We start from the raw sequence: 23,035 nt of genomic DNA on the forward strand, positions 1-23,035 counted from the left end.
TTCTCTGCCCTGCAGCCAGAGTGATGCTTACAAAATGTAAATCTGACCATGCCACTCCCCTACAGGTATCCTCTGAAGGCTTCTGCTCTCAGAATAAGTGGAAAGTCCTAAAGACAGCCCACTGGCCCTATAGACCTGGGCCATCACCTGCTCCCCTCCCCTCCCCTCCCCTCCCCTCCACCTCTCTGCCCTCATTCCTTCTGTTCTCCAAGACGCTTGCTCCACTATGGCACCTTTGGGCTCCTTGAGATTCTGCAAACACATCAACCACGGCTCCCTCCTCAGGACATTTGCTCTTGGTTCCCTTTCGTGGATCCTTCTTTGCTCACGGAATTCTTTTTGCTTAGAACATTCCTTTAATTCCTTCAGGGTTCTCGATAAATGTCACCTTCCCTGACTACCTTTCCAGAGGAAGACCCTCTGTCTTGCTTCCTTCTCCAAATTATCACTTTGTGGCACTTATCATCACCGACCTATTATAAATGGACTTGCGTATTGCAACTTAGTGTTGCATATTTGTTTATTTATCTATTGTCTATCTCTAGTCACTAGACTGTAACCCCGATGCCAGAGGCACTTGCATGGCTTCTCAACTGCTGAATCCTCAGAGCCTAGAACGGTGCCTGGTACATAGTGGACCCTCAATAAATACAGAAAGAGCGAGTGAGCAAATGATCTTACTTTCACTCTTCTTGGAGTTAAAAAGGCAAGTAATAAATCATAATTGAGTAAGAACAGTGGGTCTTGCCATCATGAATGAGAACATCAGAATAGCTAGGAGCATGGCTGCTTTTTCACTGGGTTTACCTTAAAGAGGGTGTTTTAAGGTTGGTGATGCTTCCCTTATTTTTCTTTTGTCTGTGTGTTTATTTTGTTTTGTTTTTGGTGTGTTTTGTTTTATTAGCCACACCACTCGGCTTGTGGGATCTTAGTTCCCCAACCAGGGATTGAACCCGGGCCCTCGGCAGTGAAAGCGCAGAGTCCTAACCACTGGACCGCCAGGGAATTTTCCTACTTCCCCTATTTTTCAACAAAGTTTTGCCCCGGGTTGGGCTCACTCTCTTCCTGGCTCCCATCTGGCACTCTTCCAGAGCTCCCCATCTCAAAAAATCATTACCATCCTCCATGTCGCTTGAGCTGGAAAAGCTGAGTGTCCTTGATTGGCCCTCTCTCCATTGCCACTGCCCATCGCCAGTGCACATCCTGCAACAAGTTACTCACTGGGGTCCTCGCTGCCATCTTGCTCCATGAGGCCTCACCACCTCACCCCCCCACGCTGTGCTCCCTCTGCCCCCCACAACTGCTTTATCTGCAGTCTGTAAAACACGTCTTGCTCTTCAATCCCCAGCTCCAGGATTTTTCTTCTGAAGCAAGTTTCCCAGGCAGAACCCACCATGCCATTGGATCCCACACCCCAACCCCTAACAACCCATCTTGGCATTTATCACTAAGAACCCTTGGCCTGCATGCCAGTCCCTCTCCTCCAGAAGACCACAGGGCAGGACAGGCTACTCAACCCAGTGCCACGTGCCCAAAAGATATTGAAAGAGCAAGCATTCTGTCAAGCGTTCAGAACGAGGACTAGATTTATAGAGCTTGGGGCATGCGGGATCTTCTGCCGCGGCACTCGGGCTCTTTGTTGTGGCGCGCGGGTTCTCTCAAGTAGTGGTGTGCAGGTTTAAAAATTTTTTTCTCTCTATACTTGTGGCGTGCGGGCTCCAGAGCACGTGGGCTCTGTAGTTTGTGGCACTCAGGCTCTCTCGTTGAGCCGTGAGGGCTCAGTAGTTGTGGCGTGTGGGCTTAGTTGCCCCTCAGCATGTGGGATCTTAGTTCCCCGACTAAGGGATCGAACCTGCGTCCCCTGCATTGGAAGGCAGATTCTTTACCACCAGACCACCAGGGAAGTCCCTATTTTCATTTTTGAGATGAGAAAACTCAAGCACAGAAAGGTTGAGACACTTACTCAAGGTCACACAGCTGGTAAATGATTGAGCCAGAATGCAAGCCCAGGCAGACCAGAGTCAGACCTTACCTAGTCCATTTGACGAACTCAGAAGATTGTTTCAATGCTTCCCTTCCTGTTTTGTGACAGTGCCGTGTAACAAGAGAGCCATGGACCCTAAGTAATGAGATCTGGGCTCAGCAACAAACCATGATTTAGAAAGTGTATAAATGAAGGGTTTGGGTTACGTGAGTTGAAGTTCCCTTTTCTCCTTAAACTTCTGCTGTCTCATTACATGACTGCCACTCTGCTATCCCATTGGTTCCATATTCTGTCCCAATATTGTATTCCTTTCTGCTCTGACCAACCACACATTAATTCTGCTTGACAGCGGAATGACCATCATCCCAAGCTTCAAACAGCCCCTCTCCCAGTTGTATCTTATTCTATTTTTATCATTTCCATTAGTCTCTTATTTACAGGATCCAATTGCTATTAATTTATATGAGCCATACAAATTCTGTCGAACATAGATTCCATGAGAATCTGACTGTATGTTTATTGAAATGTGCTGTCCATCAGCTGAGGAATAAGGGTGTTTTTGCTGGTTTAATATAGTTCAAATTCTATTAGGACAAATACCATGAATAGGGCTTCCCTGGTGGCGCAGTGGTTAAGAATCCGCCTGCCAATGCAGGGGACACGGGTTCGAGCCCTGGTCCAGGAAGACCCCCCATGCCGCGGAGCAACTAAGCCTGTGCACCACAACTACTGAGCCTGTGAGCCACAACTACTGAATCCCGCATGCCTAGATCCCATGCTCCACAACAAGAGAAGCCACCGCAATGAGAAGCCCATGCACCACAACAAAGAGTAGCCTCTGCTCGCCACAACTAGAGAAAGCCTGCGCACAGCAACGAAGACCCAGTGCAGCCAAAAATAAATTAATTAATTAATTAATTTTTTAAAAAAAGAACAAATGTGCTTCCTCTTGCAAAAGAAGGCTGTGTGTGTGTTGGGCAGGACTTGGAAGGGATCAGGGAGGGTTGGAGAATGCCTTTATTCTCTTCCAACAAGAGTTTCTTTTGAGATGCAGCAAGTTGGATTCACTATAATAGGAACAAAATTTATAGAGACATGTAAAAGAGAGTGCTGAGTTGAGGAAGTAGCACAGCCAATTCTGATTCCAGCCTCCTCTTAATTTCCGGAAAGAATGAATCAGGGTCTCACTCTGTGTGCGGGCATGCACCATCCTAAGTTCACAAAGACAGAACAAAGAGAAAGGCTGGCAGGAAAACAGACTCTGAGCAAGAGAACTCGTTCCAGGAGGCTAAACAGACCCAGTGACCTAAACAGACTGGGAAAGAATAAAATCCTGCAACACAGATGTATGAAGTCAGCCTGAGAGATAGAAAAGGATTGCAAAACCATCACCAGTGATAATCAGAAGTCTTTAGTATTACTGTGTAAATATATTAGTGACTTAGTGGTTAAGACATAGATTTCCCATGAAAAAACATTATATTTCAGTTCTGATTCTAACTTCCCTAATTGGGAGGACTTGGGCAAGTTATTTCATCTCTAAACATCAACTTCCTTATCTGTAAAAATGGGCCCGATATTGCTTCCAACTTTATAGGTTCATTGTGAGATTTGTATGAGATAAAAGATTTTAATCTCTTAGCACAGTGGCAATACTACATATCACTGTTAGTAATATTTCCATTGTTTGAATGAAAATTTTATTTAAAAGACGATGTGCACTTTCTAAAGTAATAAAATGAAAATTGGAAGGGGAAAAAGAAAAAACAGTTACTGAGACTGGCAATGAGAAACAGAAGCAAATAGGAATAAAGAAAAAAGAAACGTTATGTCTTGGTCTCTTGCACTGTGTCAGGATCTGTTGGCTCCCACCCTCTGCCACTCTCAGCTTCTCACGCCAGGGCTGGCACGGTGGTTCTCAGACGTTACCGGGCAGCATCTTCACCTGGAGGGCTTGCTACAGTCAGAGGGCCTGATTCAGTGGACCTGGGGTGGGGCCCGAGAATCTGCATTTCTGACAAGCTTCCAGATGATGCTGGAAGAGACCATATTCTGAGAAGCACTGATAAAAGCAAGCACTCCCTGGGCCCCAGACTGAGCCCAGGGTCAGGTATGTCATCTTTATAATAAAAAGGGTGGGGCTTCCCTGGTGGCGCAGTGTTGAGAATCTGCCTGCCAATGCAGGGAACACGGGTTCGAGCCCTGGTCTGGGAAGATCCCACATGCCGCGGAGCAACTGGGCACATGAGCCACAACAACTGAGCCTGCGCGTCTGGAGCCTGTGCTCCGCAACAAGAGAGGCCGCGATAGTGAGAGGCCCGCACACCGCGATGAAGAGTGGCCCCCACTCGCCGCAACTAGAGAAAGCCCTCGCACAGAAACGAAGACCCAACACAGCAAAAATAAATACATTTATAAAGTTCCTACCAAAAGTCTAAAAAAAAAAAAGGGGGGGTGCTTATTTGTAGTTTTCTTGGACATCTGAAATCTCTGTAGCCTTGGCCTGTGTTTTGGATAACTCCAGGCTGACCCAGTGGCTCTCTGTTGTCTCTGATTCCCACTGATGGCCCTGGGATGACTAGTGGCCTTCATGCCCTTCATTCTTCCCTCCTAGTGGCAAGTCTCCAGCTTGAGTTTTGCTTTGGTTCCAGCCAACCTGATCTGTCCTCGCCAGCTCCCCTCCCCGGGCTTGGAGCTCTGCCAACCAGCCCTAGCCAGACTAAGGCATCTTTTTCTTGTTCTTACTAGTCTCCTTGCAGGGAACAGAGCTCTGGTCTTTGAACTGCTGTCCCCTGGGCGGACCTCCCCAACCTCCAGAGCCTCCCACCCTGCACTTGGACTTCAACTGCCTGGTTAGACCCAGCTATGCCCTCTTGGAGTGTCTGGTGCCCAGTGGTTCCCACATCGTGGCCTTGTTCAGTGCAGACGGTAGACTCTGACCCTTGCCTGTCTGGCTACTCTCTGTTGTCACTCTGGCCACCTTCGAGCATGAGCTGCTGCCCTAGTGGTCAGGTCTCAGCTCATTCTGTACCCTACTTCCTCTGCATTACCCCCAAGAACCTACCACGCCGGAGTCATAAAACAATTCAGAAGTCATTTCGACAACTACTTATTGAGCAGTACTATAAGCCTAGCGCTGCTTTAGGCGCTGATGACAGCAGTACCCAAAACAGAAAAATCCTGCCTTCTATTCCAGTGGAGAGAGACAGAAAATAAATATATAAATAAAGTGGCATCTATAGTCTGTTAGATAAAGAAAAACGATAAATCAGGACACATGAAGTCTTATATGTGGAATCTAAAAAAATGCAACAAACTGGTGAATATAACAGAAAAGAAGCAGACTCACAGATAGAACAAACTAGTGGTTACCAGTGGGGAGAGAGGGGAGGGGCAAAATGGGGTGGGGAAGGGTGGTACAAACTACTGGGTGTAAGACAGGCTCAAGGGTGTACTATACAGCACAAGGAATATAGCCAATAGTTTGTAATAACTGTAAATGGAAAGTCACCTTTAAAAACTGTATAAACATTTTTGGGACTTCCCTGGTGGCACAGTGGTTAAGAATCCGCCTGCCAATGCAGGGGACACAGGTTCGATCCCTGGTCCGGGAAGATCCCACATGCCGCAGAGCAACTAAGCCCGTGCGCCCCAACTACTGAAGCCCGTGCACCTAGAGCCCATAATCTGCAACAAGAGAAGCCACCACAATGAGAAGCCTGGGCACCGCAACGAAGAGTAGCCCCCGCTCGCCGCAACTAGAGAAAGCCTGCGTGCAGCAACGAAGACCCAACACAGCCAAAAATAAATTAAATAAAGAAATAAATTTACTTTAAAAATTGTATAAACATTTTTAAAAATTAAAAATATATATAAAATAAAATAAATAAAGAGGACAAGGAAGGCCTGCTGTGAAGGTGACATCTGAGTAAAAACCTGAAGGAGGAGAGGGAGCAAGCCACCAGGATAGCAGAAAAGTAAGTGCTGCAGAAAATGGACGGTTATTTGTAATCCCTGTTTGGGAGCTAGTTCTCACCTAATCCAGTGGCTCATACACTTTTTAATGTCATGGACTTGTAAAAAAATTTTTTTAATGAGGCACGATCAGAAGATGGCTCTGTTGTTTGGCCAACACCAAGCTCTCCAGCACCCATCAGTATGTGCCTTCCTTTTCGGCCATTGCCAGCATCCTACATAGACATGTCCTTGAATCGCCTCTCTTTAATGACCTCTCTGATCCCCACTAACCATCTCGCTCTACTCCCCAGTCAGTGACTCCACATCTTTCCATCCTCGCCCCGATCCAGCCAGGCTTCCTTTTCCATCGTTCCCCGGAGGCACTGTGGACAAGGTCACCAGGAGACCTTCATGTTGCCAAAGGCAAAGATTACTTCTTGGCATATTCAACTCCCCCAGCGTGAGCCCCGTAGACCACACCCTTCCTTCTTGAACTGCTCTCTTCTCTTGGTTTCCTGGTCCCTGAGGTGTCTTACTTGTCCTCCCATTTCACAGGTCCCTCATTCTCTGACTCCTCTGGGGCTCCTCCCCTTTTTCCCAGCTTCTACAGATTGGGACACCAGAGGTCCTAGGATTCAGTGCCAAGGCTTTAAATGCTGCATGGATCCCAAGGACTCCAAGATTTCCATCTCCAACCTTGACATTTCCACTGATCTCCAGACTTACACAGTGAACTGCTTACTTACCATCTCTACATGGATGTCTAAAAGGTCCCTTTATCTTAACTTGTCCAAAAGAGAAAGCTTGATTTTCCCCTCCAAACCCTGCTTCTCCAGTGTTCTCTGTCTCAATGAATACCATCACCACCTACTCAGTTACCAAAGCAAAAAGCAGAAATCGTCCTCAATGCTTCTCTTTTTCTCACACTTCACATCCAATCCATCAACAGGTCCTAACACTTCCGCCTCTAAGACATATCTTGAACATGACCTTGTCTCTCTATTCTAACCACCACCACTGCAGTCCAAGCCTTATCATTTTTCATCTGAAATATGGCGAAAGTCACCTGATCAACCTCCCTGCTTCTGTTCTTGACCTTCTTAGGTCTATTATTAACACAGGAGCCAGAGGGATTGTTCTTAAAATGTCAGATCATATCACTTTCCAAATTAAAGCAATCCAGCAACTCCCCAGTCCGCCAGGACCCATGTCCAAGCTCCTTAGTGTTGCTGCAAGGTCCTACACAGTCCAGCCCTGCCTGTCTCTCCTGTCTTCATCTCCTCCACCTTCACCATGCCTCAGCCTTCCTTCGGCTCCTTTAACAAGGCTCTCCCTCTCTTGCCTTAGACTTTGGTACTAGTTGCTCCCTCTGCCTGAAACTATCTCACCCTGATTTTCCCATGGCCGGCTCCTTCTTGCCATTTGGGTCTCAGATCAAATAGCCTCTCATCAGACAAGCCTTCTCTGACCTAGTCTAAACAGCTACAACCCCCTGTTCTATTCCTTTCCTGATGTTTATTACTATCAGGTTGTTTCTTGTTTATTTGTTTATTGCCAATCATGCACACACACACACACACACACACAGACATAAATGGAGGCCCCATGAGAAGCCCTTGTTTGTTTTACCCATTGATGTATCCTCAGGACCTAGAACGATGCCTGGCAAATAGGCATTCAATAGAGCATGGTTGGATGGATGAATGCTTAGCATTTAATAAAAATAGCTGCCATCTACCAGGACCATCTCCCTACGAAGGAAGGGATATTTAACCCAAAAGAGGTAGAGGCAGGCCAGCACAGTGGCTAGAACACAGACTCTGGAGTCAAATTGCCTGGGTTTAGACGATGGGTCCACCAGGACCATCCTCTTTAGTCTCAATTTTCTTATCTTTAAAATGGAGATTTTGTGGTCTAGCCATACAAGGAATATTACTCACCCATTAAAAAGGAGTGAGGTACTACACTTGTGCTACAACATAGGTGAACTTCAAAAACATCATGCTAAGTGAAAGAAGCCAGGCACAAAAGGCTACGTATCGTGTGATCCATTTATATGAAATATCTAGAACAGGTAAATCCTCAGACACAGACAGTGGATTTCTAAAAACTGGAGGTAGGGGGCACTGGGGAGAAACTGCTTAATGGGTATGAGGTTTCCTTTGGGGATGATGAAAATAGATAGAAGTGGTGGTTGTACAACATTGTAAACATACTAAATGCCACTGAATCATTCACTTTAAGTGGTTAATTTTATGTGATGTGAATTTCACTTCAACCAAAAAAGAACGAAAAAACGGGATTTTATTATAACAGTTGTCCCTACTGTATAGGAACATTCTGAGGACTGAATGAGGTAATGCTGCAAAGGACTTAACACAGTGCCTTACATTTATCAAACATTGAAGAAAATCTACCTCTTAGTAATTAATTTAAATAAATATAGCTTTATGTAATATCACATCATTTCCTTATTTCTTTACATTTCACTGTAGTGAGAACTGACAACTTGATCATGAATTTGCACCATACCATGAGCCAGAATTTGAGAACCACTGAAATAAACAATTTTGATAAATAAAATCACCTTTTGTAAAAGGCCCATTTTAGACAGCCATCCTAAATCGTTTAATAAACTGAAGATATGAAAGAGAGGAACCGGTGAGAACATTACTGTCCGAAGATGCACAGAAGCGAAGGCCAAGGTGAGTCAACGTGAGCCATTCAATTTTTCTCACTAAAGTGAGAACAGCCACACATCCGCATCCACACATCCCCGAACAAGCAGCCACAAGCACAACAGCAGAGAAAACACCATATCACCTGATCAGGAAAAATGTGTCAACGCCAAGATAGAATGGGCCACTCCGAGAATAAAGGTACAGTGGATTTTTAAGCACTCTGGCTTTCCATTCAAGCACATTATCTGTCACAGACATAAAAAGCAATATCTTTTTATCTAACAGAAGAAAATCATGTGATTTATCTTTTCAGAAAAAGCAAGAAGAACACCTTTAACTTTCAGTTGTATTGAGAGGGTTTTATGCATCCCCGTAATTCACTTAAGAGGAGAACTTGGATTGGGAATAAGAGATGGTGAAAAACAAACAAACGAACAACAACAACAAATACTTCAATCAACTATACTCCAATATAAAATAAAAAGTTTAAAAAAAAGAGAGAGAGATGGGGGCTGAGGTAGCTAATCGTAACCAGGGCTTAGCGCTCCTTTGTGCCTCTACAGGGCCAGCAGCGCCCTTGGGGCTATAGCAGCATCACCTGTCCCTCATGGTTCAGATCTCCTGGGAGGATCTTCAAACTACCCCGGGCTGGCCCCTCCCCTCAATTCTGATATGTGTGTTTGGTCCCCACTTAGAGAGTTCCACTTTGTTGATGGGAGTGGGTCAGGAGTATAGCAACAGAAAGAAGGTCGAGAAACACTGATTTCATACTAGTGCACAATATTTATTTATATTTGCCGATTTTTCCAGGAGGGAAGAAAAAAGTTTCTGGATTCATTAATCATGACGAGAGGGAACCCGGCTCGTTGGACGATGAAAATACAGTACTCAGCTATCACTATTCACCTGGTAATCAGGTGCCTGATTTACACCCAAGAGGAGGTAAAACAACCACTGGACACTGGCCTGGAAAACTCATTTATGGGAAGTCATGGCTCTGTCTCTGAAACAGAAGGAAGGCTGCTCGAGTGGAAGGCTGCAGCCTCCCGTCCTAGGGCCCAACGTGATCCCCCTACACAAAAGCTCCTCTCTTACTCGACGGCTCGTAAAGATTCCTCAGTTTTCCACACCCAAAGACAGCCATGCGGTCATCTGACCATGTGCCCAGTCACGATCCAGAGAAGGCTCTATACTCAGAGGCCGTTCAGGGCAGAGCACATGCTTCCCGGCATCTCTGTGGTCCAGAGCGCCGGCACATTCTTCTGCCAAGAAAAGCATTTCAGAGCACGGCCCATGGCTCCTAGAAATCCTGGGCGGGAGCAAAGGTGTTACTGTCCACACTGAAAGCCAGACCAGTCCACACGCCGCCCCACAGACAAGAGGCAAAAGACACAAACCAGTGATCCTGGCCGCCACACGGACGCTCCCTCCCTGCCACCCTGGAAAGCTCAACTCGGTTCTCCGTGGTCCCCCCCCAATCTATCTGTGGACCTTTGGACTTGGTCTCCCTCCCCTATGAACCTTGACTTTCCCTAACAGTCTTGACCTGAGGTTGGTGACCCCACTGTCCCGTACAGAATACGCTCCCCAAGCTCAGTCCCCAAGAATGCCAACGCCTGCCACCCCCCGACCCGGTCCTGTTTTAAAAAGGGTTGGGGCAAGGAAGATTTAGACATCATTAAGAAATCACATGCTCCATAAGGCCAGCATGTCACTTGAAATGGCATCCCTAGTGCTTTCCCAAGAATGAATCACTTGCCAGCAACACCCCTACCTGTCCCAGTATGAAAACAGAGCGGCCGGTAGAGCAGCAGCTGAGGGTGCAGACCTTAGAGTTAGTTGGACACTCCTGGCTCTGAATCTAGCTGTCATGTATTAGCTGTGTGACCTCTGGTAAGTGAATTAACCTCTCTGGCCTAAATTTCCACATCTGCAAAATGGGAATCAAAGTAGATCTTATAATCATGGGATTATTGTGAAGAACAAATAAGATAGTGTCACAGCTACTACCACTCACTCTTTTAAGCCCTATTGCTTTAAGAATGGTGACTCCCTTCTACTTAATTTATTCCCTTTAATTTAAAACACATTTGATCTGGCTCATCCTGAGAGCCGATTAAGTGTCTGGAATTGTGAAACGGGAGCCTCCAAAACTCAAGCCGGCTCCAAGAAACTCATTTCTTCTCCAGGACGTAGCCGGGTGCCTTAGACATTGTGGGCAGAAGTCCTTGCAGAATTGAAACTTATTCACAATCGAGATCTGGCTTATAACTAAGCTCTGGAAATCTAAATCCATTTCTTAAATGGAAGAGCGTAATTAACTAGCATTTTGAGGTTCCAGCTGTAAAGATGAGTTTTTCCATGGGCGTCGCTCTCAAATGTGCCTGCCTGAAGGCATGAAGCGCACCCTTCCACTTAGAAGAATTTTCTCTCCCCAGGAATTGGCATTGTCACAGCGCAACCAGCACTGTCCTACACCTCATATCCTGGCTCCCCTCGGTTCCCCGAGAAGCCACAAACTGCAAAGCAGGGTCACGGGACCTGGCTTTGCCCAGTTCTGCCAATTCCTTTACCTCTCTCCTCACTTTTAAACCGAGCACATTTTTGGCAGGGCTGTTGTGAGGATTCAAGAACAATATTTGTCAAATATCTGGCCCAATGCCTAACTTGGCAAGCAAGAACTGAATACATTTTGCTATCATTATTATTGTTTTTCATCTAAGTTCTACTTGCGGGTGAACTTAACTAAGAGTAGCTATCAGATCGTCTGAAAATAACTGGCCTATAGAGAAGACAGCCTCTCTGAGTCCCATTTCGCTCATTTGTAAATGGAAAGTATCGTAAACCACAGGAGCACAGGGAGCGTCAGGTGGAACAATGCATTTGGTTCCCTAAGTGCGGCTCCCTAGACCAGAAGCTTCCGCACCCCCTGGGAACTTGTTAGAAGTGCACAGTCCCGGGCTCCACCCCAGACCTACTGACTCAGAATCTGAGGGGACAGGGCCTGGGAATCTGTGTGGTGACAAGCCCTCCAGGCGATTCAGGTGCTCACCCAAGTTTGAGAAACATGGGTGTGACAGTGCTTCGAATTTCTGGATTTTCTCAGTGATAATTACTATGAGCCCACTTTAAGCAACAGACCACAGAGTAAGAGCCCTGGGGCCGAAATCCATAGCTATTTACTTCATGAAGACGTCCTCAAACATTCGCTGGTATTCTTCTCATCTAAATAGTAAACAACAGGCTCACGTAACAGGAAACCATGCTAAGCAAATGCAATGATTATTTGGAGTATAAAGAACTAGGAATCCGAAATACCCTATTTGGCTCTAAACATCTAGAAGACTCAGTGGTCTTATGTTGATTTGACTTCCTGGTGAGTATAAAAGTGGAGAGAAAAAAATGCTGAACCTAAGGGTCTCTCCATCTTGATTATTTCCAAACATTCAGGAATGTGATATTTTACTCTGATGGCATTAAATACAAAAAAAAAAAAAAATTGCTAGAGCAATGGAACACAGAAACCCCCCATTTTGAGACCACAGTTAAATGTAGCTGCTGAAAAAAGTTAACACAACCTTAGTGTCCCGATCAGGGAGAGCCTTATTTTGGGTGAAGAACCTAAAGTTTCAGGGGCTGATTCCTAGAACCATACCAGGTGTGTCTGCCTGTGATCTGGTCTTAAAATGCAGGCTCTGTGGGTTAGCCTTTCACCCGATGATAAGCAATGGTGAATTTTGGTGACTGTAGGCTCACCCTCAAGCTGACAATTAGAAGCATGTGGCAGGTCCCTGGAACCCAGCTGACCTCAGCAAGGTCAGTCTAGTAAGAGGTCTTGACCAATTAAAGCCCCTACCCATTCCTCCCTCTCCTGGTTTAACTGGGAGAACAAGGAAAAGAGGAACGAATTAGGAGGAGGTGAGGACACATTGTCTCATTGAATTCCTTCAACAAATTCCATTAAATGTCCCCATTTTACACATGTGGAAACTGAGGTTCCTAGACGTCAAACAACCTGACCAAGGGCAGAGTTAGAAACCAAGGCAGGTTTGCCTGGGGTTTGCTAAGCATATGCTCTTTCTGCCAAGCCCACCCTGGAACCTTCTAGATGGCAGCCAGGGAGCAGAGAGCGTTCTTGAACCACGTGAGGTGAGAAATAATGGAGAGGTCTGAGGCTTGGGGGAGGCCATCAAAACTGTCCTCAACATCTGACAGGGCCGTAATAGAAACAAGAGAGTAAGCAGATTTATTTTCTGAGACCCCAGAGGGCAAAAACCAGGGCCCAAGAGTAGAAATTATAGGGCAGCAGGGATTGCCGCCGTGCAGAAGCCTGACAATGAAACTTCCCATCACGATGGGTTCCGAGGGCTTCCGATTTGGGAAGGAGGTTGCACAGGGACCTCTAAGCCTTCTCAGCGCTTATATTTTATCATCTTTATACAAACATGCTTTTGCTGTTTTTCTCATTGTTGGGGTTTTTTGTTGATGCTGCTGCTGTTTTTGTTTTTGCCTGAAGATCCAAATAGGATCTGATAAAGTCATCACTGCCTTCCACACTGGATGCATTCCCTGCAGCTACTTGAGCACGTATTCATATTCTTCTGGTCCAGTCATTGAAATTTTGTTTTGTTTTTTTCCCTCTCGTTGGAGTAAAAGAAGGACAATCGCGTGGACCTCAGAGGCTCTGCCAGAAATTATTCCACATCTTCTAAAAATACTTGCATGTGAGGCTATTCTTGTTTCAGAATGTGTGTGTGTGTGTGTGTGTGTGTGTGTATTTGCCTTGCCATATGGGCAGGTGGAAATAAAGGTAACGCTCTTAATTTTTAACTAAAACACAACCCGCTGTGACTTATCCCTACCCAGCCTGTCACGAGGCTGTGCCAGGTTGTCTATTTCCATTGTAATCCCCTCATGTTTTTCACACACTCACTCCCCTGGCTTCAGCTTATATGTAAATCATTTACCTCAGGAACGCCAGGAAGGTTCTGTGAGTCATCCGTGTAGCTGTGACACTGAAAATAGACATCGTGCTCATGGGATGGTCCCTTAGAGGATTACCGTAGTGCAACCCAATCTCTGTTCTGACCTAGACTTTGAGTTGCACAAAAACACACTGCATAATTGTACCTAAGAAAGAAAGCAGCATTTTCAGCGACCTCGCCTGAACACACTGATGGTAAACAAAGACTGAACCGTGAAGAGCAGAGACCCAACCTTCACTCCAGCTTTTAGAAGCTCTCGGGCATCACTAGACCCCAGCTCTGCAGGGGTTATTTTCTAATAGCGTCGTCATCTAAGTCACCTCTCATGAGCGGTCTTGGTTTGTTAGCATACCTACTTTTCCCTCTGCTCGGGGTTCCTGACAGTGAGGGATGGGCAAGGCAATCAGTCCGTTGGATTCTGTTTCTTTGCTCACTCCTCACCTGCTCTCTCAAAGGCAGACTCCCGTAAGTGGCCGGATGCGCTCCAGGTGTGGGCAATGCCTTGCGGTCTGACCTCCACCCAGTGGCTGCCACGTAGACAGTTCCAGCCAGAGGAAGGGTGAGGCCCAGCAAGGTGAGGAACCTGCAGGGAGATGACACACATGTGACCAAGCCTGACCTCACCCCAGCACCACCGTAAGATGCAGAGAAGACAGCCCAGGGGAAAAAAACCCTCTCCAGCCCCCTACTGAAATGTAGGCAAACATTAACAGGTTTAAGGATTAGGAGTGGCTTTCTAAGAAAAAATAATGAAAGAAATTACAAAGTCAAAGATGAATGGATTCCACTAAAGCCCTTACTATAATTGTAAAAAAAAAAAAAAAATCATAACAAACAAAAAGCAACCAACACATTGAGGAAGAGATTTGCAGCTGATATGACTAAGGAGTCATATCCTTCATCTGTAGAATGAACTTTAAAAAATCAGTAAGAACCCAACTAACACAGACATAGAAAAGGGAGTGAAGAGTATGAATAGCAGGTAAACTTAGAAAGAAAAACCCTTATTACCAATTTTTTAAAAATGTAAATTAAACCAATTTATGAATCTATCAAATTGACACTAGTTTTCACAAAGGGAGCTTTTGATGCTGGTGGCAGGGTGATGAAACAGACATGGGCATCTCCTACTGGGGGCAGAATAATGAGGTTTTCAGGAAAGCACCTTATAAAAGATCCGACCTCTGGGCCAGCAAGCCTACTGCCATTAGTTTGTCCTAAGAAACAATGTCAGATGCAACTAAGACTTAACAGGCAAGTCTGCTGAGGTGTTTGGGGGAGAAGCAATGCCTCAAATAAAAGAAATTCATCTTCAGTGGTCACATGATAGGAACAGGAATATTTGGGGATGGAATACATTTCTCAGTGATCCCAAAAGCCCATCACATTTGGGTGTGGCCGGCTCCCTCTGGAACACGTTTGAATTTTCTTGTTTAAAGTAAATGGTGGGGCTTCCCTGGTGGCGCAGTGGTTGAGAATCTGCCTGCTAATGCAGGAGACACGGGTTCGAGCCCTGGTCTGGGAAGATCCCACATGCCACGGAGCAGCTGGGCCCGTGAGCCACAGCTGCTGAGCCTGCGCGTCTGGAGCCTGTGCCCCGCAACGGGAGGGGCCGCGATAGTGAAAGGCCCGCGCACCGCGATGAAGAGCGGTCCCCGCACCGCGATGAAGAGTGGCCCCCACTTGCCGCAACTAGAGAAAGCCCTCGCACGAACCGAAGACCCAGCACAGCCAAAAATAAATAAATAAATAAATAAAATTTAAAAAAATAAAAAATAAAAAAAAAATAAAGTAAATGGTGGACTTCCCTGGTGGCGCAGTCGTTAAGAATCTGCCTGCCAATGCAGGGAACACGGGTTCGAGCCTGCTCCGGGAAGATCCCACATGCCACGGAGCAAATAAGCCCGTGAGCCACAACTACTGAAGCCCGCGCACCGCAACGAAGAGTAGCCCCCGCTCGCTGCAACTAGAGAAAGCCCGTGCACAGCAACGAAGACCCAACTCAGCCAAAATAAATAAATTAATTAATTTAATTAAAATTCACCTTTAAAATAAATAAATGAATAAAGTAAATGGTGATCAGACATTATTCAGTGAATGAAAATGAAATGGCCAAGTGTAGCTAGTGAGCAAAAGTTGATAAAACAGCCCAACGTGCACATCCCAACCCAGCACCTGAGATGCCTATACTCACAGACACATGGCAACAGACATGTCCACGGGGAATAATCCAGTAGCACATCTGGCCACACCCCCACCAGATGAGGAGAAGGAATTTATTGTAAAGAGAGGGAGAGAAGGAGCCAAAAATGAAGCATTTCTGAATCTTAAAATATCTACCAAGAAGAAAAAAAAAAGATTGCATTAGTAACACTTTACTTTGCAATAAATACTTGATGCTTTTCCAAGAGCTTTCATATTTATTATTTCAAAATCAAACTTTGACATTAAAATGGGCAGCTGGCTTTTAATATATCTGATTTACACATGGGGAAATTAGAGCTCAAAGGTGCAGAAACTCACAGAACTAGGAACTCTTAGCCCAGCTGGAGGTGGACCACGGGTCTCCTGAAACCTCAGCCTGCCCAGGCTCTGCATCTTTTCCCAGCACTCAGAACTGGGAATGGCAATCCACAAAGGCCTCATTGCTGGCTCAAATCTTTCTGTGAGCAGGTCTCCACAAGAGAGATATATGCGACATGAGATGGAAAAATAGGATGAAAGCCACAAGCTGGGGAAAGGTGCTGCCTGATATTGAAGTTAAGATGCACCAACTTAGGACACAGTTAATTAGTCACCACGAGAAATAGTTTGTGAAGATATAAGTGATAAGACTAGGGAGCAGAGGTCTCCAGCTTTAGCGTGCCTCAGAACTACCTGAAGGGCCTGGTAAATAGACCGCTTCCCGCCTCCCCTCCCTGCAAGCTCTGATCCAGTAGGTCTGGGGTGGGGCCTGAGAATTTGCATTTCTAACAAGTTTCCAGGTGTTCCTGCTGCTAATTGGGGTGCACATTTTACCAGACCAGGGGACTTCCAAAATGTCAGCAAAGGATGGGGGGCACAGCGTGGCTGTGCTAATAAAATAGCAACACTGGTTATAAATAACAAAAAACACTGCTGTTTATTAAATGCCCACTTGCTATGAGGCAGGTCTTGCTCATTATTTCTACTTTGTCAACATCCCTATAAGGAGCTATTATTTACCTTATTTTACAGACAAGGAAAATTCTCCTCAGGTAAGTTTATGAATTTGAGCGTAGTGGTTAAGAATACAGGATCTGCGGGGCTTCCCTGGTGGTGCAGTGGTTGAGAATCCGCCTGCCAATACAGGGGACATGGGTTCGAGCCCTGGTCTGGGAAGATCCCACATGCCGCAGAGCAACTGGGCCCGTGAGCCACAACTACTGAGCCTGCGCGTCTGGAGCCTGTGCTCCGCAACAAGAGAGGCCGCGATAGTGAGAGGCCCGCGCACCGCGATGAAGAGTGGCCCCCGCTTGCCGCAACTAGAGAAAGCCCTTGCACAAAAACGAAGACCCAACACAGCCAAAAATAAATTAATTAATTAATTAATTTTTTTAAAAAAGAATACAGGATCTGCAGTTTGGGAGCCTGCATCCACCCCTGACAATCTGACCATGGTTGAGTTAGTTTAATTGCCCTGTGCCTCAGTTTCCCCCTTGGTAAAATGGAGATACCTACTTCACAGGGTTGTTATGAGAATGAAATGTAGCTAGAACTCTAAAGCACTTAGAAAGTACCTGGCCTTGAGTAAGAGCTCAGTAAATGTTGGTTGTCTTTATTATGATTGCTGCTGAGTAGCAGGGCCAGAACTCACCCCAGGTCTGTATGAACTTGAAGGATGTGGTCTTTTTATCCCCTCAAGCTACCTCATCTCACCACACTACTAGACTCACATTCAGGAGTTTTGGGTTCAAGCCACCTTGCTGTGTGACTCTGGGCAAATCACTTCAGCCCTCTGGGTCTCATTTTCTCATGTATGTAATGAGGAAGGGTGGGTTGGACACAATATAGTCTCATGTCCCTTCCACCTCCAGTACCCACTGTTCCCATGAGTGTGACCAGAGGGTTTCTGAAATGTCCAAATAGGCCACTAAAAGGTTAAAAATGTGTGATTCCTGTGAGTCTTATTGTCACCTGTTAAGGGTGGAGACCAGAAGCAGGAGTTGTTGGTGGGTCCTCAGCGCTGGCCAAGAGTGAGGGGGCTCCACCAGGGGACCCCTACCGGGGGCACAGCAGCAGAATTCCTTTATCCAATTCCAACCGCTGTGAATTGATGCTCCCCGAGCTACTTCCTGGTAGTATTCAATATTTTAATTTCCCCAATAAACTCTCACCCTGAAAACTGACAAGCTGACAAGTCTGCTCCCCTTTGAAGTTCTATTCTAATTTTGAAAGAATCAACTGGAGTTTTGTTTTTTCAGTGAACCCACTCAAGAGCCTCTGGCCGGCTGATCAGGACCCCAGCCTGAGGACCCTGGATGAACTGAGAAAACCAGCTTCTTTGGCCTGCAAAGCAAAGCCCAGCTCCTCCCTGTGGCGACCTTCTGTGGACATCCTGCGAAGCCACAGCCACCATAACCTTCCTTGTCACCTTTAACTGCACAGCACATATTGGAGGTCACGGGAAGATCCCAAATCAAGATGTAAAAGCTTTGTAGTTTCTCTACACTATGGAAAAAAACTTTTTTTTTTTTTTTACTTTCATTAAGGGCCCTCCATGCAACAAAGAGTCCAAGACAACAGAATTAGGAATAAAACGATAAACTGTACTTCTGGGCTTCGAGATTACATTTTCTTCACCTTCCGTTGTTTTTAAAAGTGTGTTTTCTGTTAGATCTGAAGCCTCCCTTTTCAAGAAGCACAGGTTTAGCAGCAGCTGGAAAATGTACCCCAGTTGTCCCAAATGATAGTCTTTCCGCGTCTAAATCATAGAGGAACTGCCTCATTGGCCCCGAAGCCGATTAAAGCAAGTTAGAATAGACATCACCTCAGCTGCCCCGGGGGAATCCCTGCCCACACAGTCAGCAGTTTGTCTGCGGATGAAATCTGAAGCATTGGGCAACAGTGTCCAGACTCTGAAGGACACGGGAGACCCAGGTCCTCACTGCTAAGCGGGCAAACCCGGAAGGTGATAACTTCTTCATCCATGGGGTGACCACTGCCCCCCTAACCCCAAAGATATTCCAGGCAGTGTACTAACTAAATGACATTCCTGGCTCTGCCCCACTCCATCACCACACCACCCTGTAGTTTGGCAGTGACTTTTAAACCTCTAAATAGCTGTGGCCCAACCAAAAAGCCAGAATAGTGCTGGAAGTGTGTGTGTGTGTGTGTGTGTGTGTGTGTGTGTGTACGTGTGTTGAGGGAGATCACAGAAAGGGTTAAGCGTGGTTACACTGAAGGCGTCATCAGCTTAGGTCCCCCAGACACTCAGGCCCATCCCTTCTACCTTGGGCCTGGGTCAGGAGTACACGGGGGCTTCTGCAGGATCCCACCCCCTCCCCCCCAGCTCCGGTCCCACCCCTTTTCCCCTCAGATGCTCTGTTCCTATACCACCAACTGCCTTATGGGCAGGAGTATGGACAACCTAAGCTCCACCCCCTAGGCCCACCCCCGCTGCAATTCCCAGGTCCTAGACACTCAGAGTGTGGCCTGGAAGACAAGGGGCAGGCTCCGGGGGGGGCACGTCCCATTGGCCCTGCAGCATCTCATCCCATGCGGAGGACACAGCCAGAGGAAGGCCAGAGAAGTGTGACGTCCCTTAAATATGGGGTCCAGGATAGGACCCTTCTTGGCTAGGTCTGAGGGCTGCCTTGCAGACATCACTCCCCCTTCCTGCAAAATGCCTCTCGTGTCGATTACAAGGCTCCAGGGAGCCTAAGGGTCAGACGAGAAGGACAATGAATAGAACATAATTGAACCCTAGAGGTCCAAAATCAAGTTCAAAGGGACTTTGAGAAGAAATTGTTATGGACTGAATTGAATCGCCCACCCCAAATTCATATGAAACCCTACCCCCCTAGTACCTCCGAATGTGACTCTTTTAGAGGGGTGATTAAGTTAAATATTCCATTGACGTGGGCCCTAATCCAATCTGACTGGTGTCCTTATATGAAGAGGAAATTTGGGCACACCCACGTGAGCACGCAGAGGAAAGACCACGTGAGGAAACAGCGAGAAGGTGGCTGTCCGCACACCAAGGAGAGAGGCCTCGGGAGAGACCAGCCCTGTGACACCTCGATCTAGGACTTCCGGCTGCCAAAAAATGTGAGAAAGACATTTCTGTTGTTTAAGCCACCCAGCCTGTGGTACTCTGTTAAAGCAGCCCCAGCAAACTAACACAGAGACTCACCAAACGCTGTGCTCAGGGGGGCAGCGCTTGGGCTGGGAACCGGGCCAAGACTCTCAGAATTGGACTGCACATGGACGGTTGGGCTTCCTGGGCTTTTCCAATGTCACCAAGTGACCCAAATCAGTGTCCTCAGGTCCCAGGAGCACTGAGAGGAAGCACCCATACCTGACTCTCCATCCTGCCAGAGTAAATAAAACCAACTGGCAGCCCCCGCACATTCAATCAACCTGAAGTGCGCCAGATTCCAGGTCTACACAGGGGAACATGAAACCTTTGCTTGAAACCAAATAAATGATCTGTTTCCAAGATTTCAGCACAGCCCACCCCCCAACCTCTGCACTAACATAGGCCAGCTCAAGCCCTCCTTATAAATGTTTCCTGTTTACCCAGCCTGGTTCTCCCTGCCTCCACTGCCCCTCACCCCAACGCTCCTCTCCAAGTGGGCCTGTCCCCAGCGCTCACCGTGGGGCTGAGCATCTCTCTCCCGACAGTGTTTCCCAGCAGCTCAGGCACACTGACACTCCTTCCTAACTAAATTGTAGGTTTCCCAAAATGAGTAACTCCCCATCCTTTTGATTCTCCCCCAGCACACACATGTGATGTCTCACACAAAGGCCAGATACTAAAGTGCTCAATAAATATTTTCTGAATTAAGCTGAGAACAGAAAATGGTATTCTGTGAAATGTTTTGGGTTCCTTTTGAGTCCTTAGTTGGAAAGGCATTTCTGGGGGTAATTCAAGTTATTATTATTAAAATAGGTCCATTTTCTCAATCAGTGCTCAGGGAAATCCATGAGAGAGAGCAGTGGGGGAAGAAGTCAGCCCTCGCAGTGCTAACACCATTGTTCCACTATCTAGGCCTCATTATTCTAATTATAGTAGGCAAAGTGAGATGAAATCGGCCTCACAGAGCATAGGAAAGAGAACAGCGCAGAGGAGCAAAACATGCCACCCCAAAATGTGTCTCTTTAGCACGCAGATTATTTCAAGCTAAGGACAATCAAGGCCCAAAAGTCTCAGGAAGAACCTTGGACCTTCGTCCTAACTGCCAGAAAGAATGTAGATAGGGGACATGTTCCAGAGAGGGAGTCATCACCATTGATAACTACAGTATAATAGGAACTAGGGGTGTGGCAGGAAGGAACCCGGCAAAGTCTGTTTGTTAAAATTCCTCTCTGAGGGCTTCCCTGGTGGCGCAGTGGTTGAGAATCTGCCTGCCAATGCAAGGGACACGGGTTCGAGCCCTGGTCTGGGAGGATCCCACATGCCGCGGAGCAACTAGGCCCGTGAGCCACAATTGCTGAGCCTGCGCGTCTGGAGCCTGTGCTCCGCAACAAGAGAGGCCGCGACAGTGAGAGGCCCGCGCACTGCGATGAAGAGTGGCCCCCACTTGCCGCAACTAGAGAAAGCCCTCGCACAGAAATGAAGACCCAACACAGCCATGAATAAATAAAATTAAAAAAAATAATAAAGCAAATAATTTTTTAAAAAATCAACATTTGTTAAAAAAAAAAAAAAAGAGTACCATTTAAAAAAAAAAAAAATTCCTCTGTGTCCGTTGTCTCTGCATGGCCTAGCAAGCATTTGTTTACCGAACACCTGTTCTTTTTCACCTTCTTGTAAATTGCCTTCCTTCCCTTTTAAGCCCCAAACCCCTCCCCGATTCTTCTTCTCTCAGAGGGCACATAATCCTCAACTGCCTAACTTGTCCCATAGTCTCCTGGAGCCCCGTAATGTACGTAATCAAATTTGATTTTCTCCTGTTAATCTGTCTATAAGTCACCACCTTCCCAACTCCCTGTCATGTTTAAAGGACCTCAGATAACCTAGCCAAATGAGCAAGTAGGTATTAGGTGGTGTTCTGGATTGAATTGTGTCCACTCCAGAAAGTTTCAAACCCTAACACCCCTCCACCCCCACTCCCACCCTGGGAACTCCTGAGTTTGGTAACACTGCGAATGTGACCTTATTTGGAAATAGGGTCTTTGCAGAGGTAATCAACTTAAGATGAGGTCATAATGAAACAGGAGGGAAGGGGGCAGGGCGCAACCTTTAAAAAAATGACATAGCCATAGGACATGACAAAAACTGGTTAGAACCAACTAGGTCCAAGGTGGCAGAAGATTTGACTTCCAGTGGACCTTGAGCCTCATTATACACTATTGTAATACATTAGCATAATCTAAGTGACACACAACCAGCGCCATGACAGTTCCAAAGCCGACCATCAAAGATCAAAAAGTGGGCAGTGGCCCAATTCCTGGAAATCTCCACCCCTTCCCCAAAATACTTGGAATAATCTTCCCGCTCATAAGCCTATGAAATTACCCAGCCCATAAAAATTAACCACCCCATATTTTGGGGCCTCTCATCCTCTGAGATGGCCCACACTCTGTCTGTGGAATGTGCTTCTCTCTAAATAAACCCACTTCTTACCTATCACTTTGCCTTTCACTGAATTCTTTCTGCGATGAGACATCAAGAACCTCAGCTTCTTTGAGTCCTGAGACCAGGTGTGTGATCTCAATTAAAAGACCATGGGTTCAAATCCCAATCTGGGTTCTGGCTGGGTTTGAGTCCCGGCACTTGTATTCAAGTCCCAATCTGAGGTCCATGGTTTGAATACTAGGTTAGGGTAGGTCCTAAATCCAGTGTGACCGGTGTCTTTACACAAAGAGGGAAATTTGGACACAGAGAGACACACAAGGAAGAACACTACCTGATGATGGAGGTACAGATGGGAGTGATGCATTGTAAGCCACCCAGTTGGTGGTACTTTGTTACAGGAACCCTAGGAAACAGAACACAGTAAGTGGTGCTAAAATACACAGACGTGAATTGTTAGGGAACTAGCCTATAACTAGGTTTGTGATCATCACACCCAAATTTTATCTAGACCCTCTGGTGTTCCATATTTTCATTATCAGGAACTCACACAAAGTCTGTTGGTTGAAATTTTATAACATCCTATGGCAGCCACACTATGCAGTTTTTTGCCTAAAAGCAATATGTTCTGACCTGCCCAGAATATTCCTTCTCTCTGCTATACCGGGCT

At 46.3% G+C, this 23,035-nt stretch overlaps 1 protein-coding gene across 1 annotated transcript in view; it reads right to left on the reverse strand.

The window, feature by feature from the left end:
* The window catches only part of LOC103008804 (O-acyltransferase like protein), an 82,488-nt gene that overhangs the window by 38,830 nt on the left and 20,623 nt on the right, over positions 1 to 23,035 (reverse strand). Inside the window, 5 exon segments of the mRNA XM_057527081.1 lie at positions 8,765 to 8,867; positions 9,753 to 9,782; positions 9,785 to 9,931; positions 13,964 to 14,190; positions 15,802 to 15,943. Coding sequence (XP_057383064.1) covers positions 8,765 to 8,867; positions 9,753 to 9,782; positions 9,785 to 9,931; positions 13,964 to 14,190; positions 15,802 to 15,943 — 649 coding nt within the window.

The sequence above is a fragment of the Balaenoptera acutorostrata genome, chromosome 13 (assembly GCF_949987535.1).
Source record: "Balaenoptera acutorostrata chromosome 13, mBalAcu1.1, whole genome shotgun sequence".
Lineage (NCBI taxonomy): Eukaryota > Metazoa > Chordata > Mammalia > Artiodactyla > Balaenopteridae > Balaenoptera > Balaenoptera acutorostrata.